This window comes from Notothenia rossii, assembly GCF_949606895.1.
Source record: "Notothenia rossii genome assembly, chromosome: 2".
Lineage (NCBI taxonomy): Eukaryota > Metazoa > Chordata > Actinopteri > Perciformes > Nototheniidae > Notothenia > Notothenia rossii.
This window is the reverse complement of record NC_136904.1, coordinates 56,594,657-56,621,838: the sequence shown is the minus strand read 5'-3', so window position 1 is coordinate 56,621,838 and position 27,182 is coordinate 56,594,657. Positions and strand designations below refer to the sequence as shown.

The window sequence follows — 27,182 nt, the reverse complement described above, 5'->3', positions numbered from 1 at the left end:
CGCGGAGGGATACTGACTTGTTGTGAAAAGTAACTTAGAATTCTACCCGTGGTATACGCTCAGTATATCACGGCTAAGAACCAATCAGATTGCTTGATTTGACTTGTCCGTTTTATAATAGTGTAATGAATTATCTCCAAACACACCATATATATATAAAGAAAAAATGCATTTATTGATAGTTTGAACAGCTTTGGCAAATCGCCAACATTCCATTTCCACTAAAAGAACAATGCATTTTAGCACAATACAAATTCAATGAATTGAATGTAGAGTACTTAAAACATTTTTTGAAACCGATTACATATAAATATTTTCAGATAACAATAACTCAAAATCCCTAAGTTAACATTTTGAGTAAACATTAAAAAGCACTTTAACACTGACAATTTAAATGCAAATCACTGTTTTATTAAGATATATAGGGTTTTATATTTATATATATATATTTATATTAACTCTTTTAAATAATAAAAAAACACCTTAAAAACAGTGCTAGGACCTTGAGAAATATCTGTGTGTATTTTAACCATCACTTATGAGTGAACAAAATGTTCAGGAACAGTTCTGCGTATTAATTTAACACATGGACCATAAAGACCCAATACATATAAAAGTATAAAACAACATCTACAAACAGTCCTTCAACTTGAAGCTGAACAGTAACACATCTGTCAATGAACACAACAGAACTCAGATGTAAAGCAGCAGGGTGTAAACAGAGGAGAACTGTGTGTGTGTGTGTGTGTGTGTGTGTGTGTGTGTGTGTGTGTGTGTGTGTGTGTGTGTGTGTGTGTGTGTGTGTGTGTGTGTGTGTGTGTGTGTGTGTGTGTGTGTGTGTGTGTGTGTGTGTGTGTGTGTGTGTGTGTGTGTGTGTGTGTGTGTGTGTGTGTGTGTGCGCGATTATTAAAGTGCAACTTTGTTGGTAGGATTAAACTACCAAAAGCTTTTTCAGGCTCAATACCCTGGGCTTCAAGGTCTTCAAGGTCCCCTAATCCAGGCCCATCAACACTTTCTGGGTGAAGTCGAAAGTGTTGGCCAAGTCTTTTGGGTAGCTCAGATGCAGGGCAAAGGTCAGTGCAAAAAGCAGGATGAATGAGTCAGCCAGTGTGGGGAATTCGATAACTCCGTTACCCTCAATGACAACAGCGATCCTCTCTGGGCACAAGAGCGTGGTATCTGTTGACCTGGCACTGATCATGAGAAGTCCGACCGCGATGTCCTCTGTGCCTGGATCATCAGACTGCTCCACCTGATGACGAGAACAGATAAACGTTACCCAAATTGCCTTGGGTATCTCAGAGATGTGTTTTCTGAAAAATACATCAGTGACATAATCACATCAAATAACCTAATGTTTTGTGCATAATGTGGGTTTAAGGAAACGTCTATTAGCATTGCACAATATAATGTTACAGCACCAGAAACGTCAGCCTCCGAAATAACCAATCAGTTGACATAAATGCTTTCAACAAAAAAACATTGATAACCTTCATAAGGGTAGGATTTATTTTATCACTGTATTTGACTGTTACTATTAGCTAGTTGTACCTAATAAACTGGCAACTGAATATATATTTACAGTATAATCTCTCCCTACTACACATACAAAAAAAGATGGGGAACACTAGATTATTTTGTATTGAACACTGATGCTGCAGGAAAGAAAGCCCTCTCTTGATTGTGTATTTTATTAAATCTCGTGACCCCATTTTTTACACTGAAACCTAGAGCTTGATTTCAAATAAATCCTAAAGTAGAAATCATATTCAACACTTCTGAAGTGTTGAAGTAAAGGGAGATTATATTCAACATGTCCATTTTGTACCTTACAATAATTACAATTCTTATGGCAATATTCAAATCTTGGAACTAGAACCTGAATGGGATGTGAGCAACACAAGAGATAATGTTTGATTAACAACACCTCAGTGACAGAATCAAGCTTTGATGACACCAGAACTAAATGTTAAGCGTCCTTGGTTTCGTGAAAGGCGCTATAGAAATTGAAATTATTATTATTAAATCTATCATTTATTATAATTTTTTCACTATAAAAATTCAAATAATTGTCTTCCTGTGATAGAGCTCCTGACACAATGTAACAAGATAAACTATATTTTTTGATGATCTGTCACATACATTCCAAACAGTTATTATGCTGACTTACATGCCACAGCCTCAGAAACGTGGAGTCATCTTCATGCAGATATGCAGGCAGAGCATGGAGGACAGCAGCATGTCGGACATGGACGTCACCTTGCTCCTTGAGTGTGAGAACATCTCTTTGTTTTACTTTGGATGCTAAACAGTATAGCCACACAACAATTGATATCACAAGAAAGGGCTCTTCCATGACTGAAGAGATTAACATTTTGACAAAGATAATCCACTCTAGTATGAGAATAAAACACCAAGAGGCATAACCGACTCACCTGGAGGTCATACGAGGCGAATAGCTGATCCAGAACTTCAGCTACCTTCCCTTTGCTTGCCACCTTCTTCCTGAACAGGCTCCGAAGACGGGGGACATGTCTATCCAACTCCGCATAGAAGTGGTTCTTCAGGTTGAGGTTTGTTATCCTGTGAAACTCTGCACAAATCTGCCAAAATATAAAATGACTATTTAATTCACAGTACAATGTATATGTGGACTGAAGGCAGCAGAGATAAACAGAAACATAACATGCTAAATCTTGAGTAAACATTTCAAAGTTATAAGTGACAAAGGCACACAAAAAAATAATTATATAGTTGTAATAAATAAAATATTTTCACCTGTGACTCCATTTTCAAGGCAGGCCAGCGTTCCAGGATCTCTCCAACAGGTAGCTCATCATTGATGATCTCATTGCGCCACAGGGCAAAGGTAGTATGCATTAACTTTTAAATCAAGGGAATAATAATGTTATAATGTTTAAGTAACTCTGCCCTTGTATCAAAGACAGCAGTTCGGCTAAGCGTGAAGTCACCCCATTCAAAGTGAATGGGCAGATGCGTCAACGCACGCCGCCGTGTGTAGGGGCCGTAACGGTGTGCGTTGAAGCTTCAACGCTTCTGCCCATACACTTTGAATGGGGTGACGTCACGATTTGCCGAACTGCATTGTGGGAGCAAAGCGTAGCTTCTCTCGCGGTGCTTGCTGCAAAAATAGAGCAATGTTCTACTTTTGACGCCTCGACGGAGGCGTCAGCCAATCGAATCATATGCCAGTCCAAGCTCTAGCCAATCAAACCGCGTGCTTGTGTGTCCGGGGCAGGATATTCCAACCCAGTCTCACAAAAAAACGTGTAATAACTACGTTGGTCCACAACGTAGGACGTAGTATTTCTACAAAAATGCCTCTGAAATTGTAGGATCCCTACGTTTTTTTTTCACCATTCATTCCAATGGCTGGCGTATGTCACGTGAACTTCAAATTTCTCCCTGCAGAAAAAAAAAACATGGCCGAACTTCGTTTTATTCTCGGTGGAAAATGCCTATTTTAAAGTTAGTTTGGCCATTAAAATGCGTTTTGATGTCATTTTATGCGAGAAATATGAGTTGTTATTTCAGATTATGTGTGCAGTGGATGTACATGATTTTTTGTTTGCTAGTTATTAAGAAGATTACTTCAGGAAATTGTGTCCATACAACGTTTTCATTGTTACCAAGGTGGTTGCTAGGGACGCTGCTATCGATATTATTTCTGTTATGTTCTGTAACTGTTCAATGGTGTTATCTTTATTGCTACCCCCTTCCCCGTCAATGTATAGTGTTGGTCCACAGCGCAAACGTATTAAAACGTATTAACAAAATCCGCATCTAAAATTGTGGCATAGATACGTTATTTTCCCCTGTGCAATTCTCCTACAATGCAGTTCGGCGAATCGTGACACCACCCCATTCAAAGTGAATGGGCAGAAGCATTGAAGCGGCAACGCACGCCGCCGTGTGTAGGGGCCGTTACCCCTAGATTCCACCGGGTCCGTCTGCGGCGCGGTGCTCACGGCGATTGCGGCCACTCTAGTCAATGGGTGCTATTCCACCACACGCGGCGACGGCGCGTTAGGGCTCAGAAGCGTCCCAGAAGCTCCTTGGCGCAGGGCTCCTCTAAAATTAGGATGAATCCTATTTTTGACGTGGCGCAGCCGTAACGTAAGGTCGGGCAGGCAGGAAGTGGAACGGTCAGAGCATATAGCATATACACACACACAAATTAATTTTGCAGACCCTATCCCTCCGTAGTCTTTCAAGTATGATGAGAAATGCTAGCGTTCTCCTGATTGGCACTGTGTAAATTATATATAGAATAATTATGCTGATGAATGCATTTTTTTACCACTAAAATACAGCAACACATCTTTGATTCATGTCGTTTATAACTGGGATATTACAATTATTATTAACTTTGTCTGCACAAAGTAGCCTGTCCAGAAAATATGCCCAAATCCACAAAAACTGCAAGCCGGCAGGCAAGAGGCTCTGCTTCTGAAATGCTTCTGAAACACGCCCGGTATGGGTATGACGCCGGAGGAGGCCGGACCAAAACCGTGGCGCTGCCGTAACGCGCCGCAGACGGACCCGGTAGAATCTAGGGGTTAGAGTTAGTGTTAGTTAGTAATCCTAGAATGCCACTGTTGCGCTGCTGCGAGGCTCTACTGGCACGTCTCTACTGGGAATTGTAGTTTTAAAAGACGTTTTTCCCACAATTAGAAGTTGCCAGTATTACATCCCTGGAGGTTTAAGGGATAGGAAACACATTGGTGTTATCACTTTTAAAACATTTAATTAATAAATGGGTGAAAATCGCTTGTGTCCATAATGGGCAGCTTTAATATATACCCAGCTCATTGTTTCTTTGTAATTCTACATCCCTTTTCAAGGTTTATTGACATATCATATACATACTGTAACTACTGTGTTATGCAATGAATTAAAAACTTGGATCGCTGGTTCCTCAACAGTGCATTACAAGACATCTATCAATATGTGTGTATACCTCCACCATTAAACTGTCATATTCTGCACATTTCTTATACTATCTACATACACAGGCCCGGTTCCAGAACAAAATGACTCAGGGTGCATCTGAGATTAGAGAGGGTGCAGTGGTAAAGTGCTATTTTTATAAGTGGGGAGTGGACCTAACACCCTCAAGGGGGATCCTCACCTCTTCTAGGAGGGTCCTCACTTCCTCTAAGGGGGTCCGGGGCATGCTCCCCTGGGAAGATTTTTTTTTAAATATTGAAGTTAAAAGCATCAATCTGGTGCACTTTGAGAGCAACATTAAGAGATCTATGGATCTATGTGCTTTGCTTGATTCATGCCTTCCCAGTCCCTTCCAGTGTTGGGAATAACGCGTTACAAACTAACGCGTTACTGTAACTCAACTACCTTTTGCGGTAACTATTAACGTTACTAGTTACCTATTCCCATTCAGTAACGTCGTTATAGTTACTGTGATTGAAATGGGTGCGTTACTGCGTTACATTATGTGATCCATCTGAACCGAATCTCCCTGCGGATGTAACTTACAGGCCAATACAGTGATGTCCTCTCACAGTACCATGGAAAAACGAAAGTCACCAGAGAGGAGTGATGATTGGTTAACGCGGGGTAACATTTCAGGGTAACCAATCAGAGACAGAGTTGGGCGGGTCTTGCCTTATGGGGATAATACACAGACGCACAAACACTTGCTAACACACACACATACACGGCAACGCCCACCACCAACACACACACACACACACACACACACACACACACACACACACACACACACACACACACACACACACACACACACACACACACACACACACACACACACACACACAATGGCAGATGCAAGTATCAGCGAGAGCAGCGGCAGCGCTGCACAGCACATCTCTTTTGTGTTTTATTGTTCCACTCATAATGATAATTGCTACAATGATGGGGAGTTGTATTTTCTCTTACTGTGCCACAGAACAACACAAAAACTTGTATTTTTATTGTTATTATTTTTAAAGTAAAGTAACTCGTTACTAGTTACTTTTATAATTTAGTAACTAATAAAGTAACTTTTTTGAGAGCTGTAACTATTACTAGTTACTTTTTAAAAGTAACTTGCCCAACACTGCCTGTACGATGGGCGATGTAAGCGATGAAAGTGGGGGATGTTGGCTTATCAGGCGCCCGCAGATTACAGAGAGAGAGAGAGAGACAGGGTGGGGATTGTTGTTAGCTTCTGCTGCGCTAACGGATAAAAGAAGCTGTTTCTACAATAATGTGGAGGGAGAGCTCTCTTGTCAGACTGAGAGGCTCAGTGAGGTAAAGGACTCTGAGTGTTTAGATAGTTCACTTTAGTCTAAGAAGTTATCTCAGTGGGTCTCAAACGGTTCGATCACAATTTATGTAAACAAATATTTCCAACGCACTCCTTTATGATTATTGGGATAAATATAAACAGGTTTGAAATCATTTCAATGCATACTATAGGACAGTAAACCAAAAAAAATCGTTTAAAACTGGAAAGATTTTAAAAAATGCATAAATAAATTAAATAAATAAATGTTAACTGGTAAAATAAGATATGAATGAACCACAAAAAAAAATAAGTTACATGTATTTGTTATTGGCTATGGTAAGTTATTGGTTATGTTCACATATTCATTTGATTAATAAAATGTAAACCGATATTTTTCAGATGGGTACAACTAGGGGTACAACTAAACAGTTGTACCCCTAGATCAGTTCTCTGTAATTGTGTGCTCAAAGTGCACCAGATTGAAGCATTTTACTTTAAAATGTTTAAACAAATCTTCCCGGGGGGACATACCCCCGGACCCCCCTAGAGGATGTGACGTCCACCCGCCAATTAAAACATGTTCATACACATACAATATACAATATAAATGTATATAAGCCACCATGTCAATAACTTTCTCTTTTTGTAGTGTATTGGTCTTTTGTAGAGGTTTTTCATTGCCAGCTAAAATCTTGCCTAGGGCAGCAAATTGGTCAGAACCAGCCCTGGTGTCATTCCCACAGCACCCCCCATTTGAAACATGTTCCCACGGCTATGTCCACGACAGTGGCCGTGTAATAGATATAAGTCATGGTTGATGACCTTCCGGGTCTGTCCAGCAGAGGGCGCGTGTTGCTTGCCGCGGGTGCATAATACATAAGACTTGAAGCAAGCTAACATCGTCTCTGTTTCCTTTGTCTTATATTTTCCCCATATTAGGGGCATAACATTTGGAGGCGCTGCTGGGAGATTTGATTTGAGGACCATCCCTGAGTTGTTAGTGGAATCCTCTGATCAATCATCCCCTTAAACAACCCAGTCATCGGAGAAAGGAGCTTGGAAAGGCAGTCGAGGTCGTTTTCAGACAACGTTGGTAACCTGCATCCTGAAGTGTGAAAAGTCACCACTAGGGAGCAGCAAAAAAACCTAATTAAGTAAGATAAACCCTCATTTGCTATTTCTGCCCACTTCTCTGATACAATGGAGGCTGAATTGGAGAAGCTGCAGCTGGACATTACAGGTGCATTGTATACACTGACTGTAGAACAACTGATTAAAGTGTGCAATGAACTGGAGATTTCAGGACCGGATAATGTGCATGTGACTGGTAAATCTCGCAGTCAATTAATTTCTCATGTCACAGAGCATAATGAATGTGAAGAAATGGCCGAGCTAGAGGATGAAGGCATGTCCGAACTTCTTAATGTGCAGGATATCATAGACAAAGCCAAAATTACAACAAATGTACATGACAGTGTCAAAAGGGAAGATCTCCAGAAGGAGGTAGAGGCACTAAGGTTGTCATTACAAGAAAAAGAAAATGCAATGCATGACCTAATGAACACAAGCATGAACCACCCTGCCGGGTTCAGCCCCCCAAAAAGAAATCTGGCCCAAGTACTCCCCAGTAGTTCTATGTGGCGCAAAGATCTTAAGATCGCAGGTCAAATAGGCGAGCCAGGACAAAAAGATAGGCTCACATTTTCTAGTCTGGCCAGACAAATTGAAAATGGCTTTAGTAAGGGCTACCCAGAGTCAGAGATCATTGATGCTGTAATCCGTGCCATCACACCAGGCCTGCAGTTACGGAGTTACCTTGAAGGGAAGGAAAACCTTACACTGCCTGCCCTTCGCCGAATTCTCAGGTCTCATTACCAGGAGAAAGGTGCCACAGAGTTATACAAACAACTCACCTCTGAGGTTCAGAGTAGTAAAGAAACGCCTCAAAACTTCCTGATTAGAACTATGGACATGAGACAGAAAATCCTGTTTGCTTCTCAAGAAGCCGAGTCAAACCTAAAATATGACCCAGCACTAGTCCAGAGTCTCTTCATGCATACTGTCCTGACTGGTCTACAGAATGACAGATAAGTATAAGTACTTCGGATGAGCTGCTGCTGGAGAAAGTGAACATTGCGTACACCAATGAAAAAGAGAGACAGGATAAAAAGAAACTTGCTGCCCCATCACGAGTAACAAATGTGAATACAGTCAAGTCCACTGAAGTTCCGGTGGAAATGAAAAGCACCAGCCAGCAAAACACAGTTACTCTGCCCACTGATCTGCTGTCAGAAATCAAAGGAATGCGCTCTGACATGGTGCTGTTGCAAGCCCTGAGAGCTGAGGTCTCCCAAATCAGAGAAACGATCCAAACGGCCACATCTGCACCCCCACAGCATCCCTCACCAAGCAGAGAACCAGCTAATATTTCCGCCCCTTATCCTGTGTTTTCACCCCAACAACCCTCTCCCTATAGGGCTGAATTCAATGCCAACAGCGTGTACCACCAGCAGCCACCAGCAGCAGTGCAGGAGTACCGACCGGCATTCCACCCGGCACGAGTAAGAGAAACGGCTCAGTTTCAACAAGGGTATGCACCGCAGCGATACTACCCAGCACCACGCCCCCGACCTAGGTGTGTTTCCTGTACTCATGCAGGCGAAGAGTACTGTCAGCATTGCTTTAGGTGTGGAAGCAGTGAACATTTCAGAGCAGGTTGTAAGGCACAGAGGGTAGAGGGACCCACTAGGCGGAGCCCTTTAAACTAAGAGGGGTTGCTCCCATGGGACATGCAGCAACCGGCCACACAGATAAGTCCCAATCTTGTGCAAATTGCAATGAAGAGAAAAAGAGTAGGGAACTACAATACTGTTCAACTTGCAAAATTACACTGTATTGTTCTAAAGAATGTCAGGAGAACCATTGGCCTGCACACAAAAGGCATTGTAAGACATACACATGTTCAAGTATTAAGAAAGCGACACAGTCACATGACAAATCCAAGCACAAACAAAATATTGCAAAAGAAAAAACAGCTACTGTGAGAGAGTTAGTAGGGAAAAAGTGCCTCATCAGGTGTTTCCTACACGAACAGAAAACTCAGGCCCTCTGGGATACAGGCTCACAAATTTGTGCTATAGATGAGGTATGGAAAGAAAGCCATCTAACTGATGTACCGCTAAGAGATGTAGCAGAGCTAATTGACCCTATAGACTCTTTACAAATTGAAGCGGCCAATGGTACAGAAATGCCATATGTTGGTTGGCTTGAAGTGTCCTTTAAACCTACTGCAAGTGATACCGAGTTGCTAATACCCATGCTAGTGCTAAAAGGTAACCAACAGCAGTGTCCCATTATTGGCTTTAATGTCATTGAGCACCTTGTGATAGCCAGTCAGCCAGGCCAGAAAAGACATGGGGATAAAGAGAAGCTTGTACAGGCAGTAAAAATTGCCTTTCCTTATCTTCGAAAAAACAAAGCAAAAGCCTTTATTAATGCTGTGAGTGTAGGACAGACATGTGACTATAACGTAAGAACAGCAAATGAGAGAGTTAGTGTGCCTAAACGTAACTCCATTCAACTCGAGTGTCGAGTACAGGCTCCATTTTTCAAAGAGGATAAAACTCTGGTTTTTGAGCCAAATGAGAACCCACAATGGCCTGAAGGATTAGAGTTTTGTGATACTCTTGTGTCCATGAAGGCAGATACAGTCCCAAGAATTATTGTTAGTGTGCAAAACACAACAAATCATGACATTACGATGGCAGCAAGAACTATTATTGGAACTGTACAGTCAGTCAGATCAGTATATCCTGCAAACATATTTAAAACAGACCAAAAACCTGCTGCATCAATCCACCATGTCAACGCCCAGATCTCCAGTGAAAGCCCCCCTGTGCATGAGCAGTGGGATCCTCCTGTGGATTTGACTCACCTTGATGAACACCAGAGACAAATAGTCAGTCAGATGCTAAGAGAAGAATCAGACTCATTTTCCAAGTCTGATGACGACATAGGCTGTGTGGAAAACTTGCAAATGAAGATTTCACTACAAGATGCTGAGCCAGTGTCAAGAGCCTACCGCTCTGTTCCAAAACCCTTATACAAGGAGATGAAAGATTACTTACTAGACTTGATAGCACAAGGGTGGGTTGAAAAGTCCATGTCTTCCTACTCCTCTCCAATCGTCTGCGTAAGAAAAAAGGACGGAACTCTACGTTTATGTATTGACTACAGGGAGCTCAACAGGAAAACCCACTCAGATCGCCATCCCATCCCCAGAGTACAGGACATTATGGATAACCTGGGAGGAAACACACTCTTTTCACTGCTGGACCAGGGTAAGGCATACCACCAGGGTTTCATGGCCAAAGACAGTAGACACCTAACAGCCTTTGTGACCCCCTGGGGCCTTTATGAGTGGGTACGAATCCCGTTTGGACTTATGAATGCCCCTGCAGCATTCCAGCGCTGCATGGAAGAGTGCTTGGAGGGCTTAAGGGATGAAATATGTGTGCCATATCTTGATGATGTTCTTGTGTTTAGCAGGACATTTGAGGATCATATCAATGCTGTCAGAAGGGTGCTGCAACGGCTGAGGGAGCATGGGATAAAACTAAAGCCCAGAAAGTGTGACCTGTTTAAAACACAAGTACGTTACCTTGGAAGAATTGTGTCTGCTGAGGGAAATAGAGTGGACCCTGCCGATACTGCTGCAGTAACGGCCCTGAAAAACAAACACCCAGGAACTATCGGTGAGTTAAGAGCAATAATGGGACTATTAAGTTATTACAGGCAGTATATCAAAGATTTTTCACGTATTGCCTGTCCCTTGTATGACCTGCTTAAAGCACCTACAGAAACTGAAATGCTGAAAAAAACGAAAACAAAAAGAAACAGTAGAGGAGTTTCATCCAACACACCCATCAAATGGACTGACATGCATCAGTTAATATTGGAACAGTTGATAGACTGTCTCTCGCAGCCTCCTGTTCTAGGTTTCTCAGAGTTTTCACAGCCATTTGTCCTCCATACCGATGCTTCCAACCAGGGATTGGGGGCAGTATTGTACCAAAAGCAAAATGGAAAGCTTTGTGTGATTGCTTATGGTTCACGTACTTTAACAACAGCAGAGAAAAATTACAATCTACACTCAGGCAAATTAGAGTTTCTTGCCCTCAAATGGGCAATCACAGAAAAATTCCGTGATTACCTATACTATGCACCATTCTTCACCGTCTACAGTGACAATAACCCACTTACATATGTACTGTCCACTGCCAAACTGAATGCAACAGGTTGTCGATGGGTAGCAGAACTGGCAGACTTCCATTTCATAATTAAATACCGTCCTGGTAAGGAAAACATTGATGCTGACAGTCTGTCCAGAATGCCTTTGGACGTGGAAGTATTCATGGATGAGTGTACAGAGGAAATGTCATATGATGTGATTGGAGCAGCTACACAAGCAGTGGAGAACCAGGATGAATCCAGTGTGTCATGGTCCATGGGTGTCTCATTAAGTTGTGCAGCATTAACTCTTGACGCATCCATCATTCCATTGACAATAGGACAGATCAAACATGACCAAATAAATGATCCCAATGTTGGAGCAGTGATTCAGTACAAGCTGGCAGAAAAGAAGCCATCAGGCTCAGAACTCAAACAACTCAGTTCACAAATCTTATGTCTGCTAAGAGAGTGGGACAAGTTGGAGATGAATGAGAGTGGAGTGTTGTACAGGAAAACTTCAAACAGAACACAGCTTGTGCTTCCAGAAAAGCACAAAAGTACAGTATTAAAGGAGCTCCATGATGAAATGGGCCATCAAGGTGCAGACAGGACTACATCTTTGGTACGGGACCGGTTTTACTGGCCCTACATGCAACGAGAAATCGAAGATTATGTCATGAGGAGATGTGTGTGCCTCAAGCACAAGAAACCAAGCCGTCAGACAAGAGCGCCACTGACGAACATTGTCACCACTCAACCGTTTGAGCTTGTCTCAATTGATTTCTTGCACCTTGACAAATGTAAGGGTGGTTATGAATATATTCTTGTAATTGTTGACCACTTTACACGTTTTGCCCAGGCCTACGCCACGACTTCCAAATCAGGAAAAACAGTTGCAGAAAAAATCTTTAACGACTATGTGCTGAGATTCGGCTTTCCGACAAGAATACACCATGATCAGGGTGGTGAATTTGAAAACCAATTGTTCACACAATTGAAAAAGTACTGTGGAGTTGCTGGGTCGAGAACCACTCCCTACCACCCACAAGGAAACGGACAGGTCGAGCGGTTTAACCGAACATTACTCCAGATGTTAAAGACCCTCACAGAGAGACAAAAGACTAACTGGAAAGACTCACTAAATAAACTGATTTACTCCTACAACTGTACTCGTAGTGATGTAACAGGTTTCTCACCCTTCAACCTGTTGTACGGACGCTCTCCACGGTTGCCAGTTGATATGCTGTTCGACTTGACCGTGGAGCAAGGGGACAGTAATCATCATCGTTACATGGAAAAATGGAGGCAGGGCATGGAGGAGGCATACGATATCACAAGAGAAAATGCTCACAAAGCTGCTATGAGAAGCAAGACACATTATGGCAGTAAGGTGAGAAGCTCAGTATTACAGCCTGGTGATCGTGTATTAATCAGGAACATGACACCTCACGGTGGTCCTGGCAAACTGAGAAATCACTGGGAAGATGCTATTCACACAGTTGTGCGTCAAGTGAGTCAAGATATCCCTGTTTATGAACTCAGACCTGAGAGAGGGACAGGGAGATCAAGGGTTTTACATCGTAATCTTCTCCTCCCATGTGACAACCTGCCGCTGGAAACTCAAGTACAGCCACGTGCAAAGAGAAAGAGTGTGGAGAGAAATTAGGAAGCGGAGCAAACAGGGGAGGAGGAAGAGGATGATGAGTATTATCTAGCACCACTTAAGCAGCAATCAAATCCATGCCCACCTGAGACAGTGAATCCTGCGTGCACTAGTACACCTGTGGAGCTTGAATGCATACACTCTGAGGAAAACCTGTCAGCTGAGCCAGAGAAAGAACAAGAAATGGCACACGAAGTTGGGTACTTGCCGGAGGGGGAGGACAGCTACGTTGAGGACAGCTATGTTGAGGATCTACCTGTGGAGAATGACAGCTACGTTGAAAACAGCTGCGTTGAGGATCTACCTGTGGAGAATGACAGCTACGTTGAGGATCTACCTGTGGAGAATGCTGTCCCATCACCTGCTCAAAGTGACCCCAGTAGTAAGGAGCTTCAAGGGCATCGACGACAATGCAGACGACCAAAGGTCTTCACATATGATAGGCTTGGCTCACCAGCCTGCTACAACATAAAAGCACCACCTCTGCATACAAACTTAAAGGTGCCATGGACACACACTGTACCGCCATACCACTTTCAGCAGTACTATGGATATGAGGGTAGTGACATTGCACACAATTGAACTGAGTAAATGCACATACATTACACTCAAAGAACACATAAAAAGGAAAATGGACGGCAGAGGTCACATTCAAAGTGATTGTTGACATGAGATACATTTATGGGCTGTGTTTTCACACAATATATCATTACATGACACTGTTACAGTCAATCATATCTCACTCACCTGTTTTAAAGGAGTGTAGTTCACTTGGACATGCTGCACAGGCAGAACTGTTAACAAGGTAGCAACGGACTATGTTGAAACTATGTGTGACAAAGGAGGTCAAAAACAAATGTATGAAAAGAGTTCCAGACTGTAACATTGCACTTTATAGGTAAATGTACTAAACATGTTTAGCCTGAAATAATGCATATTCGAGACCGTTTCTTCTGGCCACATATGCAGCAAGAAGTAGAGCACTCACACACACAACATACATTCAGGGACTGTAAAAAACAAAAACAAACGGAGAGCTTGAACATATGTTTGTCATACAATGATGGACTTTCTACTAAGCCAAGGGCTTAAATGTGTAAATTGAGTGTGTGCACTTTTGCTCACACTCCACACCTTGTATTTCTCACGCAGAGATTTTCTCACCCAGAGATTTCTTCCCAGGGTACCGCCCACCAAGTTGCGCCGCAATTTTATAAACAAACTAGGCTTGTTTGAGACGCGTGCACTCCACTAGCACCCCCTCCCCCCCCCCGTTGACATTCGCGATACAGAGGGCTTCATGGGAACTTTGAGGGGAGCCAGAAGTTGGAGTACCAAACACCGCTGCCAAAATCTCACGCTGAACTCTGTTCAAAACTTGAGAGCCCTGGTACTAGCTAATGGATAAGTTAGCTCAAGGTTTAGCTAAGCCACTTTATCATGGACATACAGGCTAATGTACTGTACTTAAGGGGACACACTTAAAGCGAATACAGTAAAATGTGTATCTAATAACGTCATCACAATCGCCACATTGATATGCAAATGAGGCGTTAACTAGGCTTAATTAAAATGCGCTAATTTGCATGCAGTTACCAAGGCATTGCAGGCAGCAGTGCCGGATTCATTTCAGAAGTGGGGGGGCAAAAAGTGCGTGTGTATGCGACATACTGGCCAACCCTCCTGATTTTCGCGGGAGACTCCCGATTTCCTCCCGGGGTCGTATTTCTCCAGATTTCTGACTAAATCGGATTTGCGAGTCACGACCTGTTTCATTCTAACATAACGCTCCAAATGTTACTGTTTCCACTCGGACTTCAATACAGCTACTCCATTGTTTGGTTTCCATGGTAACGCGTCTCTTTAGTAGCGCGCAACTGAAAGTCTGAGAGGGTCAGCATGGGGAGGAAGATAGTGACAGAAAACAGAACAAGAATGGACAACTCTACCCTCTGCTCACTCATTTCCTGTAAATTAAACTATAAAGGTCCAGCCCACACATATGACAGCGCAGTTGCTCCATCATTCCATCTCTCCTTTTTTCCTGCTCAATACGCTCTTGTTTGACAAGCTGAATGTTGTCTGGTGTTTGACTGAAGTAAGCACACTTTTTTTTAACACACTCTCTGTGAAAAGTTCCAGTTATTAACTCCGGTATTTACAAAGCTGTCATCTCCAAATTTGGATTTGGTGGATATCCATCGATCTGATTGATTATTATCGGAGCAAATTATCAAAGTAGTAACGGAGGGAAAAATATTTTTGTTTGGATTACTGGTCTGGGGGGAGCTCGCGAGTGTGTGTGTGTGTGTGTGTGTACGTGTGTGTGTGTGTTTGTGTATTTTTGCCTCTGTGTGTATTGTGTTTGTTTCCCGGGGAAAACACTCACGAGAAACACCGGCAGTTGTTATGCCTGCTATGACGTCAAGTTACTGCGTTCTCCACTTCTAATTATTACGTTACAAGCTTCAACGTTGTATTTTTATAATCTGAATTTGCCGAAACAAGTTTATACATTCACAGTCCGCTTCTCTGGTGCGCACCAGACCACAGTTTGTTACATTGTTTCATTTTTCAGATGGTTCGGTTTGCGTTCACAAGGCAAACCTCAAACGACTATAAACTTTAAACACAAGTCATTTGCATGGAAATGCTGTTCAACCATTGGTCAGACATTAAGGGGGTAAAAACGCAAATCCCGGCAATTTCTACCGGAGCCTCCGCCATGGAGCATCGGCACTTTCGGCAGGTTATTCTCATGCTGCTGTTAATCTGGAGCAGTGGCGGCGCTAGGAGTAGTAATATTCATCCCGCTTTCGTCTAATTAGTATGCATAAAAAGTGACAGGTGCTGTGACAGGTCACACCTCTCCCTACTTATACAAATTAGCTAAGTCCCGTCTCCCCTTTGATCGAGGTGTGAGATCTCAAGTAGGTGTGATATCCCAAGTAGGTGTGAGATCCGTCGATAGGAGGGGGCTGATGTGTATTCACAGGTGTGAAAAGCCCCCACTGTTGCGCCTTATGGTGTATAATAAAAAATGTTTCAATCACATTAGTATGCATAAAAAGTGACAGGTGGGCCCGCCCCCAAGTGTGTGTGTGTGTTTGTTTGTTTGTGTGTGTGTGGGTGTGGGGACCTTCACTGATGTCATCCCAAGGAGGTGTATGTGTGTGTGTGTGTGTGTGTGTGTGTGTGTGTGTGTGTGTGTGTGTGTGTGTGTGTGTGTGTGTGTGTGTGTGTGTGTGTGTGTGTGTGTGTGTGTGTGTGTGTGTGTGTGTGTGTGTGTGTGTGTGTGTGTGTGTGTGTGTGTGTGTGTGTGTGTGTGTGTGTGTGAATCAGTCACGGATGTCTTCACATGGCGATGAAGACTCCTGTCTCTTAACACCCAAGGTCCTGCAGTCGGCTGAGGCTGTAAAAGTATAGAAAAAGCAGGTAGGAGGGGGTTGAGAGGAGACTCTGGGGTGTGAATATATCCAGACCAAAATATGCGGATTCAGAGCTGATCAGAACACAGAAAGGCTGGGAAATTCTTTTTAGTTTTTGTCTACTATCTACATGTTTGTAATGTGTATGTACATATTTTCAATGCCATCTCTCTCTGTTTCTGCTGATGTGTAAAATACACAAACTAACGTTTTATATACTTACTCTCTTGTTAAAAGGTGATGAAGTTTGTGTGTGTGTGTGTGTGTGTGTGTGTGTGTGTGTGTGTGTGTGTGTGTTTGTGTGTGTGTGTGTGTGTGTGTGTGTGTGTGTGTGTGTGTGTGTGTGTGTGTGTGTGTGTGTGTGTGTGTGTGTGTGTGTGTGTGTGTGTGAGCCTGGCCCTGCCCCCTCCTCCCCCCTTCCTGCCATCTTATCACTAGACAGAGGGGGGAGGGGTTCTCTCTAAAACACAGTGTCTGTAAAGGTGGGGGAGACTGTCTCCCCCCCCTTCCTGCCATCTCTCTCTGTTTCTGCTGATGTGTAAAATATACAAAATAACGTTTTATATACTTACTCTCTTGTTAAAAGGTGATGAAGTTTGCAGCGTAAGCCAGCCATCAGTGTTCTAGTTTTAAGGTTTTGCATACCTCAAAGTGTGTCTAAAAGTATCTTGGCAAGAGAAAAAAGCCAAAATCCACCTAGGACATTAAAAAGAAACCGAATTCCACGTTTTACAAATGAACAGACACAAATGCAGACTTGACTACTTGGCAGTTGATTAAAGCAGATTTGTCCTTTTTCATCTCTCAAAGGTTTGGGTCCTGTTCAACACTGGGTACAGAAATATATTCAATATACAGTAATTTGTACGTAAAGATTTTTTAAGTTGTAAGCACTTAGAAATATACATTTGATTGCATTTAAAGTGGCTGCACAAATTTGTAATGGATGTAGAATAAAGAAGACATTAGCATTTTAATTGGCTCCCTATAAGACTTGCTTTCTCTATGAAATTATGTCTGGTTCTGAGTAGTGTTCTCCCTTTCACAATAAAAAGCCCAAACACAATACTTTCTGAATCACTGCAGGAAGTAATGTGCTAAAATGCAAATACAAATAGCTTACAGTAGCTCCCAATTAGTTGAACAATTGGAAAACCGCAAGGACTGTGGAAACACCTACTGGCAAAGGATTGTGGATGCAAATTATGCAAAGAGGAAGAAAAAACATTCTATCTAAAGCTATATAACACAATCTACATATTGACAGTATGAGTACAACAAAAACAGTATGCATGTTGATGCAAACGACGATGTTCAGTAAACGATCAATCAAAATCGAAGGATCCAATGTATTTTTAAATGGAGCAGAAATAGAACTAGTCTCCCAATTGAAGTATATTGAACAGGGAGTGTCAAATTGGAATCGCACTTGACTTTTTAAGAAACATATCCAGAAAGTATCCAATACCATTAAATTCAACTTGCAACATTTTAAACAAATTAGACCTTTTCTTAACTGTCAATGCTGCAAAGTCATACCTCCACTGTATGATTCTATCCCACATTGAATACTGTTTTACAAACTGGTCGTTTGCTTGTGCCACACACACCTGAAACCCATAGAACAGCTGTTCAAGAGAGCTATCCAGGTGTTTGACAGAAAGCCACAGTCATACCACCACTGTACCATCCTTGAAAATCACAATTTCTTGAGTTTTTGACAATTTTATGTCTTTTAAAAGTATGTGTTTTAAAAAAATATATATTTACATGGGCTGGCCCCCCTCCCCTTGGGGGAATTCATCCACAGAAAACACACTGGACGCAGCACTAGGTCAGAAACCAGAGGAGACTGTGAAGTCCACCACAGACGGACCACCTTTGGACAAAATGTCCTCTCCATTAAAGGCAGCTCATTGTGGAATAGCCCCCCAACTGAGATACGGGATTGTCCCACTCTCAATAGTTTTAAAGGTCAACTTAAAGAATGGTTGAGCAACAAACAGACGTGTAATCACCGCTAAATAAATTCACTTTAACACAGGGGTATCTCCTCTTGCACTTTTATGTAGCACTTTTTATCTTATCTTGCACTTTATATATCATAGCTGCTACATTTTACTGCCATGTGGTAAATGCTTGTATGCTGCTCATGCTCTTTCTGCATATCATGTCATGTATTTTATTTTTGCTGTATATATAAATGTCATGTTCTTATATGCTGTATGTGACGGGACTATAGATGGAAATTAGCTCAAAGCTAAAATCCGGCTCATTTACACTTGTAGGCATTATTTTTTTTTTTAAAGTGTTCATCAATGTGCACTACGGTAGCCCTGAAGAAAATTAAACATTAAAATATGTTATCGATGTCCCCATTCCCAGTTTGTTTTGGGAATAATTGCGATGTGTACTATGTTTTTGGTAGCTCTTAACAAAACAGAATTTTTGGAAAAGACTGCGACTCTAAAAGGCAAGTTTGGGATTTTAACACTGTTTCGATTAAACAATACATTATACAATATTACGACTTTTTGCCATATTTTTAACACAATATACTTGTACCTTTTTTTTTTTTTTTTGTGGTTGTAGGGCTTCAAGATATTTTGCATGTCATGCATAAACACGGTGTCATCTTTTCCTTGAAACTGACGTGCTGCCCGTTTTACAAAACAAGTTATTTTTCTGCTTCTTCATCCTCTGAATTTTCCTCCCCCGTCCCTCTTCCTTCAGCCAGCACAACAAGAATCAAGGTGGATCTGTGAAATGAAACACCTCTTCCCAAAGCGTGACTTCCCTATTGAGAGCATGCGTCTAGGGCAGTAGGGTCTAAACCAATTGGCCATATATACTAACATGCAGAACGTACGGTATGTTTGAAGACTAACCATTTATCCAGTTCAAGCTGTCTTTAAGGTGTGACATTGCGCTCTGACTATTCCCCGTAAAATCGTGACAAACTATTACTTATTCTTAAATTTGACCTCTTGCTGTTTGGTTGAAAATGATAGATGAAAAATAACTTTTAAAAAAAAGACTCAAACAGCGAGGGACATTATACTGGTGAAAAAACTCTCAATTCTACAGATGACTCCCCCCACTCAACGCAATAAGTCCCTTCCTCCACTCAGCAAAGCATCTAAAACTAAGGACCCCACTAAGACGACAGTTTGAAAACTAGCTATGGATCTGAGAAAAAACAAGTCTCCCCCCGCGAGTTGCAGCCAGGAAGAAACTCCTGGACTACCATCATCACCACCATTCTGGACACCCGAATCTTGCAATACTACTGCTGCTTATTTTGCTCCTTGGGCCAAGACGTCTCTGTTTATGGACACAGTAAAATCAGTGTTGGTTGATATTGTGGAGGGGGTGATACATCGGTACAGAGAAGAAATATGCAACGGATGCCGAGTCAGTCACCCCGGCCAGAGGCAACACGATTGTCTGAATGACATGCCCGATTTTTTCTTCAGAAACAATTACAACGCGTTAATGAAAAGGCTCACCGACTTCATTACTGAGATCGACCAGACTCTTATTGATAAAGAAATTTTCACGGATAATTGGAGGATCCAAGGCGCTTCGGAGGCTTTTCTGCGCAATCTCAAAAATTGTAGACGCCTCAAGGAGAGACTTGAAAAGATCCATGCCGAGTTGGATGGAGAAGAAGAAGACTAATAACCTGCGGTTGGTTGAAGCCAGGGATTTTTTCTTTTTCGATACATTGACTTTTTCTTTAAAGTAAAATAAAAATGGGGAACTACTATGCAAAATGCTCGGTATATATTGATCAGAATGTAGTCAATACCCTTTTAATAAGTGTGGTGATGAGGACGATTGAAAACAGAGTGAATAGTGATCCCCGTGTAAACAGAATGGCTGAAGTTTGTAAACTAGAAGACATTTTGGATATCGTTCGTTCTGGCAGTACTATTCCTGGTCATTGGGAAACGATTGTAAACAAAACATTTAAAGTGGTCCTGGAATCTTCATTTTCCGAAATATTCTGTAACATTACCGAAGAAATGAAACAAACATCAAAAGTGTATCATGTGCTCTCATTGTATGCTCTGTTTGTAGATGTAATGCATTTTTGTGTCAAAAACAGCATACACATGAATATTTTGACTGAAGTGAAAAAACTCCATCATGATATTTCCAGTAATCTGGGGGATTCTATGCTGGAGACGGTCCTGGGGATGTTACAATCAGTATAACTATTGATTTTGTGTGTGAACAATTTAAATGTAAATAGGACATTTAAAAAAAAAGAAAAAAAAAGTGTTTTTTACATTTTAAAAACTGTTGTCTTCATTATAGCAAGGGGAGCGTGTCTGATACATGTGTATTACAGTCCTTCACATGCACTGTTGTCTTCATTACAACAAGGGGAGGGTAACAGTGAAGATGTATGATACATGTGTATTGAAACGTGCGTATTATACCCCCACAGAAACACAGAAACATGGAAACACAGAAACACAGAAACACAGAAAACACTGAAACCACTGAAACACTGAAAAAACACAGAAACACTGAAACACCAACACAGACAAACACCGAAACACAGAGACACAGAACCACAGAAACACAGAAACACCGAAACACCGAGACACAGAACCACAGAGACACAGAAACACAGAAACACAGAAACACAAAAACACAGAAATACAGAAAATACAGAAACACAGAAACACAAAAACAGAAAAAACACAAAAACACTGAAACACCGACACACCGAGACACAGAACCACAGAAACACAGAAACACAAAAACACAGAAACATAGTAACACAGAAACACAAAAACACAGAAACACAGAAAACACAGAAACACAGAAAACACAGAAACACAGAAACACAAAAACACAAAAACACAGAAAACACAGAAACACAAAAACACAGAAACACAGAAACACAAAAACACAGAAACACAGAAAACACAGAAACACAGAACCACAGAAGCACAGAAACACAGAAAACACAGAAACACAAAAACACAGAAAACACAGAAACACAGAAACACAAAAACACAAAAACACTGAAACACTGACACACAGAAACACCGAAAACACTGAAAACATTGACAGTTAAGAAAAGGTCTAATTTGTTTAAAATGTTGCAAGTTGAATTTAATGGTATTGGATACTTTCTGGATATGTTTCTTAAAAAGTCAAGTGCGATTCCAATATGACACTCCCTGTTCAAGATACTTCAACTGGGAGACTAGTTCTATTCCTGCTCCATTTAAAAATACATTGGATCCTTCGATTTTGATTGATCATTTACTGAACATCGTCGTTTGCATCAACATGCATACTGTTTTTGTTGTACTCATACTGTCAATACCTAGATTGTGTTATATAGCTTTAGATAGAATGTTTTTTCTTCCTCTTTGCATAATTTGCATCCACAATCCTTTGCCAGTAGGTGTTTCCACAGTCCTTGCGGTTTTCCAATTGTTCAACTAATTGGGAGCTACTGTAAGCTATTTGTATTTGCATTTTAGCACATTACTTCCTGCAGTGATTCAGAAAGTATTGTGTTTGGGCTTTTATTGTGAAAGGGAGAACACTACTCAGAACCAGACATAATTTCATAGAGAAAGCGCGTCTTATAGGGAGCCAATTTAAATGCTAATGTCGTCTTTATTCTACATCCATTACAAATTTGTGCAGCCACTTTAAATGCAATCAAATGCATATTTCTAAGTGCTTACAACTTAAAAAATCTTTACGTACAAATGACTGTATATTGAATATATTTCTGTACCCAGTGTTGAACAGGACCCAAATCTTTGAGAGATGAAAACGGACAAATCTGCTTTAATCAACTGCCAAGTAGTCAAGTCTGCATTCTTGTCTGTTCATTTGTAAAACGTGGAATTCGGTTTCTTTTTAATGGCCTAGGTGGATTTTGGCTTTTTTCTCTTGCCAAGATACTTTTAGGAGGGGGGCAGGGCCAGGCTCACACACACACACACACACACACACACACACACACACACACACACACACACACACACACACACACACACACACACACACCAAAAGGCCTGAAAGCCATAGTAAGAGGAAAGTGTGACAGTAAGGGAGTGTGTGTCAACTAACTTAATCAAAACTTTTTGACTAGGAAGGCAAAAGGTGCTTTCTTTGTTCTGATCAGCCCCAATCTGCATACTCTGTCTGAATACATTGAGAGTTACTTTGGACTCTAACAGTGTTCCACTGGAGTCATAGCTTTCTGAACTTATTTCTTAGCAGCAATTCGGTTTCTTTTTAATGGCCTAGGCGAATTTTGGCTTTTTTTTTTCTCTTGCCAAGATACTTTTAGACACACTTTGAGGTATGCAAAGCCTTAAAACTAGAACACTGATGGCTGGCTTACGCTGCAAACTTCATCGCCTTTTTAACAAGAGAGTAAGTATATAAAACGTTATTTTGTATATTTTACACATCAGCAGAAACAGAGAGAGATGGCAGGAAGGGGGAGACAGTTCCCCCCCCCCCACACCTTTACAGACACTGGCCATAGTAAGAGGAAAGTGTGACAGTAGGAAGGCAAAAGGTGCTTTCTTTGTTCTGATCGGACCGAATCCGCATACTCTGAAATCCTGGAGAGTTACTTTTGTTAGAGCTTTCAGAGCTTTCTGAACTTATTTCTTAGCAGCACTGGGCATTTTTGTGTTGTATTGTATACAGTTGAAAGTGCACAGATAAACAGTCAAGCATGGGCGGTAAAAATGTGTCTCCTCAGGCTCTCTAATACACACACAGTCATCTCTCAAACGAGGTGCCTGCCTGCTTTCCAGGACTTTTACAGCCTCTGGCCGACTGCAGGGCCATGGGGTGTTAAGAGAGGCACCTATAGCTCAGGAGTGAAGGTCCCCACACACACACACACACACACACACACACACACACACACACACACACACACACACACACACACACACACACCTCCTTGGGAGGACATCAGTGAAGGTCCCCACACCCACACACACACAAACACACACACACACACACACACTTGGGGCGGGCCCACCTGTCACTTTTTATGCATACTAATGTGATTGAATTTTTTTTTATTTTACACCATAAGGCGCAACAGTGGGGGCTTTTCACACCGGTGAATACACATCACCCCCCTCCTATCGACGGATCTCACACCTACTTGGGATATCACACCTACTTGAGATCTCACACCTCGATCAAAGGGGAGGCGGGACTTAGCTCATTAGCATAAGTAGGGAGAGGTGTGACCTCACTTTTTATGCATACTAATGTGATGGAAGCGGGATGAACATAACTACTATTGCATTGAGCTGACGCTTTTATCCAAAGCGACTTACAATAAGTGCGTTCGACCGACAAAATACAGACTTGAAGAAAACAGAATCATATAAGTACATCAGATTTCATAGAGCTAAAACATTTCAAGTGCTACTCACATCCATGGTGTGTATCGCAATGATGCTCGAAATGTCCCTTATAGGCCTACGTCTGTTTCCGGTAACTTTATTTTGAAATTCAGTTCCTGAGGAACGGCAAAAAAGCCAGAGATTATAGAATCAAACAAATAAATAAAAACAAAGATAATTGGGTGTTATTGTTGAGTAAATAGCAGTGTGTTATTTAGAAAAGAATAACAAATTAGAAGGAAGAAAAGATTTCAGTATTCTGAGGCTCTGAGCCCCATTTATTTTCGTCGCGGACGGCAAAAAAAGTCAAACATTATACGATTTAAAATAAAAACAATAATCGTGGCTTGATATTGAGTAAGAACATGTTTTTATGAACCACACAGCTTCTGGTCTTCCAAGACCAGACCGGACAAAAAGACGTGGTGCAGGGCAGGCACGAAACATACTACTAATAGAAATACATTGCTTTTAAAATCGTTCTGTGTGACATGAAAAAAAGGGGAAATTATGTTGGTGAAGACGAATCAATAGATTAAATGTCGTGACTATAACACAAAATATCGTGAGACTTGGTTGGGAGTGGATGAATAGTAGCTTAGGGCAAGGGGATAACCATTTTCTGTGGGTGCATCTCTTCAGTGTTTGGTGCATTGAAGCAGATTATCTAATGCTTTCGATTGGGAGGCTGGATGATGGCATTGTGCAGCCGCATAAAAGGGGTCAGCTGTAGCCTAAAGGTTAAAGAAAGGCTTGGACAGGGAGGGCTAATTGTCCATACTGGTCAGGAAAACATGGGTAAGTAGTGGCTAATGGGCTTTTTCAGAAGACATTGTACAGAAGTCAATAGATTTGCAGAAATCAATAGTTTTGAAATGAGTATATAATATAAAATGGGTCACTTGTAGTCTCTAGGAATTGTCGGTGATGCTAGTGTTTTTTTTGTTTTGTTAATTTGATTAGTAACACCTGTGCTTTATTTACAACAATGTGAAAAAACAAATATAAATTAGATAGATAAATAGATAGATAGATCTTTAATTTTGTCATTGTACAAGTACAACGAAATTGCAATGAACTCAAGGTGCCAACACGCAACAACAAGACAATATAAAAACAACAAGACAATATAAAAACAGCAAGACACCATAAAAACAATACATGGGTGTAACGAGACGCCGTTACTGGAGCTCTCGTTAACGTGTTTATTTAGTCATTGTACTGTGTTTGACGACAACTTCCCTGTTCCCCATATATGTTGTTGCTGATTGTGTGCACCTGGTGCCCGTTGTTGTCTCCTCCTCCCTCACCTGTGTCTAATTGCTCCCCCCCCACCTGTGTCTAATTGGTTGATTAGGTTGTGTGTGTATTTAGGCTCTGTTTCTCTGTCTGTTAGGGGGCTGGGGAGTGGGTGAGAGATCCTGGTGGCTGCAGGCTGGGCTCGCGTGAACAGCAGCAGAATTGAGGCTGTGTGAACTTTGTGCACATTGTTTTAATAAATGCCCACGTCGGGTTATATTTTTGGACGTTCTGCCTCTGCCTCCTTGCTTGGTCGGGCCGCTCAACGGTCAGTCTCACAATGGGACTTAAATAGACATGATAGGTAATATGTACATAAATAAATAATAAATTAAATTGCACGATTCCCCTTGTATTGCACGGAAGGCTTGTGAAAAAAAGATATACAAATAAACATGAAATAACATTAAAAAGGCACTAGACTTGAGTCCTAAAGCCGCTGCGACTGGTCGCGCCGCCATGTCAGATAAAGGCGAGTACGTATATTATTCTTTATTGTAAATGTATTGTAAATTATACAACTGTCTGCTGTATCTTTTTGTCAACTTAAGCAAATACACATTTACACAACAAGGTTAAAGACAATAGCCTAATGTGCATTGTTATCACTAACATTTTTGGAAATCCAACAAACGTTGAGAACATTTGAATTTATTTAGAGTTGGCTTGCGTAAGTAAAATATTCTTGGAATTTCTGGGGAAGTAGTGTTTACCGGCCTTATTCTGTAGGATTTGTGTGCTACATGGCTGCCTGTTTGTTGTGGATATTCAACACTGAAGAATTCAGGATATCTTTGGGCTGTGAAGGAAAACTTTAGTGGAGCCTTTTTTCATAACGCTGTCCTTTTGACTGATTGTATAAATGTTTTCGATCATGGCAACCTTCAATTTTCTTTGCATATTGGAGTTATTCACTTGTAGAGATTCGTCATTCAAAATGATTGGTCAGTTGATGGTCATCATCACACTGGTTTATTGTGAGTTCCAAATGTAATGATAAAACATGTTTGCGTAACAAATAATGTTGATATTCTGTGGAATTGAAAAATACCCTTTAGAACACACATTTTTATGTATTGATAAATCTACTCTTGAACTATCAACATTAATATCGACCTCCTCTATGGTTTATTCCTGATAAGAACGTTCTGCAGGTGGAGAAAGAGCTGAATCATTCCCTGAATAAATGAAAGCTCAAACTCAACTGTTGTTGCTACAGAAGCAGATCAGAGGGAACGACAGAATGGTAACAGCATTACTGGGAGTTAAAACCTTTCCAGTATCAAGGACGCATAACAAAATAGCCTTCTGCTAAAAATATCTCATCCACAGACAATTTATGGAATGAAAGAAGAGAAAGGTGCATAAAATGTCTGTGTGTACAATAGTCATATAAACCTCTGAGACGGTTATGTTATTTACACACTTAATTAGTTATATTGTTATTTTTTTGTTTTACACATTGGATATTGTTTTAATCAGCTACCTGGATGCTACAGGTTGTAAGGTTTTTGTTAACTGCTTGCTTAGGGTTATTTCAGCTACAGTATATGATTATTGTATCATTTATTATTTAGCTTATCTGCACACTCCAAGTTATTACATTATTTTATGAATTATTAGTCATTTTGGTTTTTAGATAGTGACAGATGTTATTGCAGATGTGTGTTTTGTATTATGCTGCACATACCTGTACTGGTATTGAACCTGTCCTTTCGGCCAGGCAGCAGTCCCCTTCTTTAGTCGGACTGAAATATTCACCATTGGAGGGTTGCCAAGAAATGTCATAAGGCACGTTCACACCGCAGTACTTTTCCCACAAAGATTCATGAGAACTTAGTTCATGATAACTCTTTATTTCACAG

General features: G+C 41.2%; 1 protein-coding gene across 1 annotated transcript; it reads right to left on the bottom strand.

The window, feature by feature from the left end:
- Positions 1-464: 464 nt before the first annotated feature.
- LOC307028039 (uncharacterized protein) lies at positions 465-27,182 on the bottom strand. The gene is made up of 5 exons (XM_079662761.1): positions 27,008-27,182; positions 2,779-2,847; positions 2,436-2,603; positions 2,171-2,266; positions 465-1,252 (listed from the first exon to the last, which is right to left on the bottom strand). The coding sequence occupies exons 2-5, from the start codon at positions 2,788-2,790 to the stop codon at positions 992-994; spliced, it is 537 nt and encodes a 178-aa protein (XP_079518887.1). The 5' UTR covers positions 2,791-2,847; positions 27,008-27,182; the 3' UTR covers positions 465-991.

Bases quoted from the DNA above. Each gene is read 5' to 3' on its own strand.
- LOC307028039 (XM_079662761.1), bottom strand. The intron at 2,267-2,435 runs GTGAGTCGGTTA...CTCACACTCAAG, and splicing joins TCGCCTCGTATGACCTCCAG to GAGCAAGGTGACGTCCATGT. The intron at 1,253-2,170 runs GTAAGTCAGCAT...TCTCGTCATCAG, and splicing joins CGTTTCTGAGGCTGTGGCAT to GTGGAGCAGTCTGATGATCC.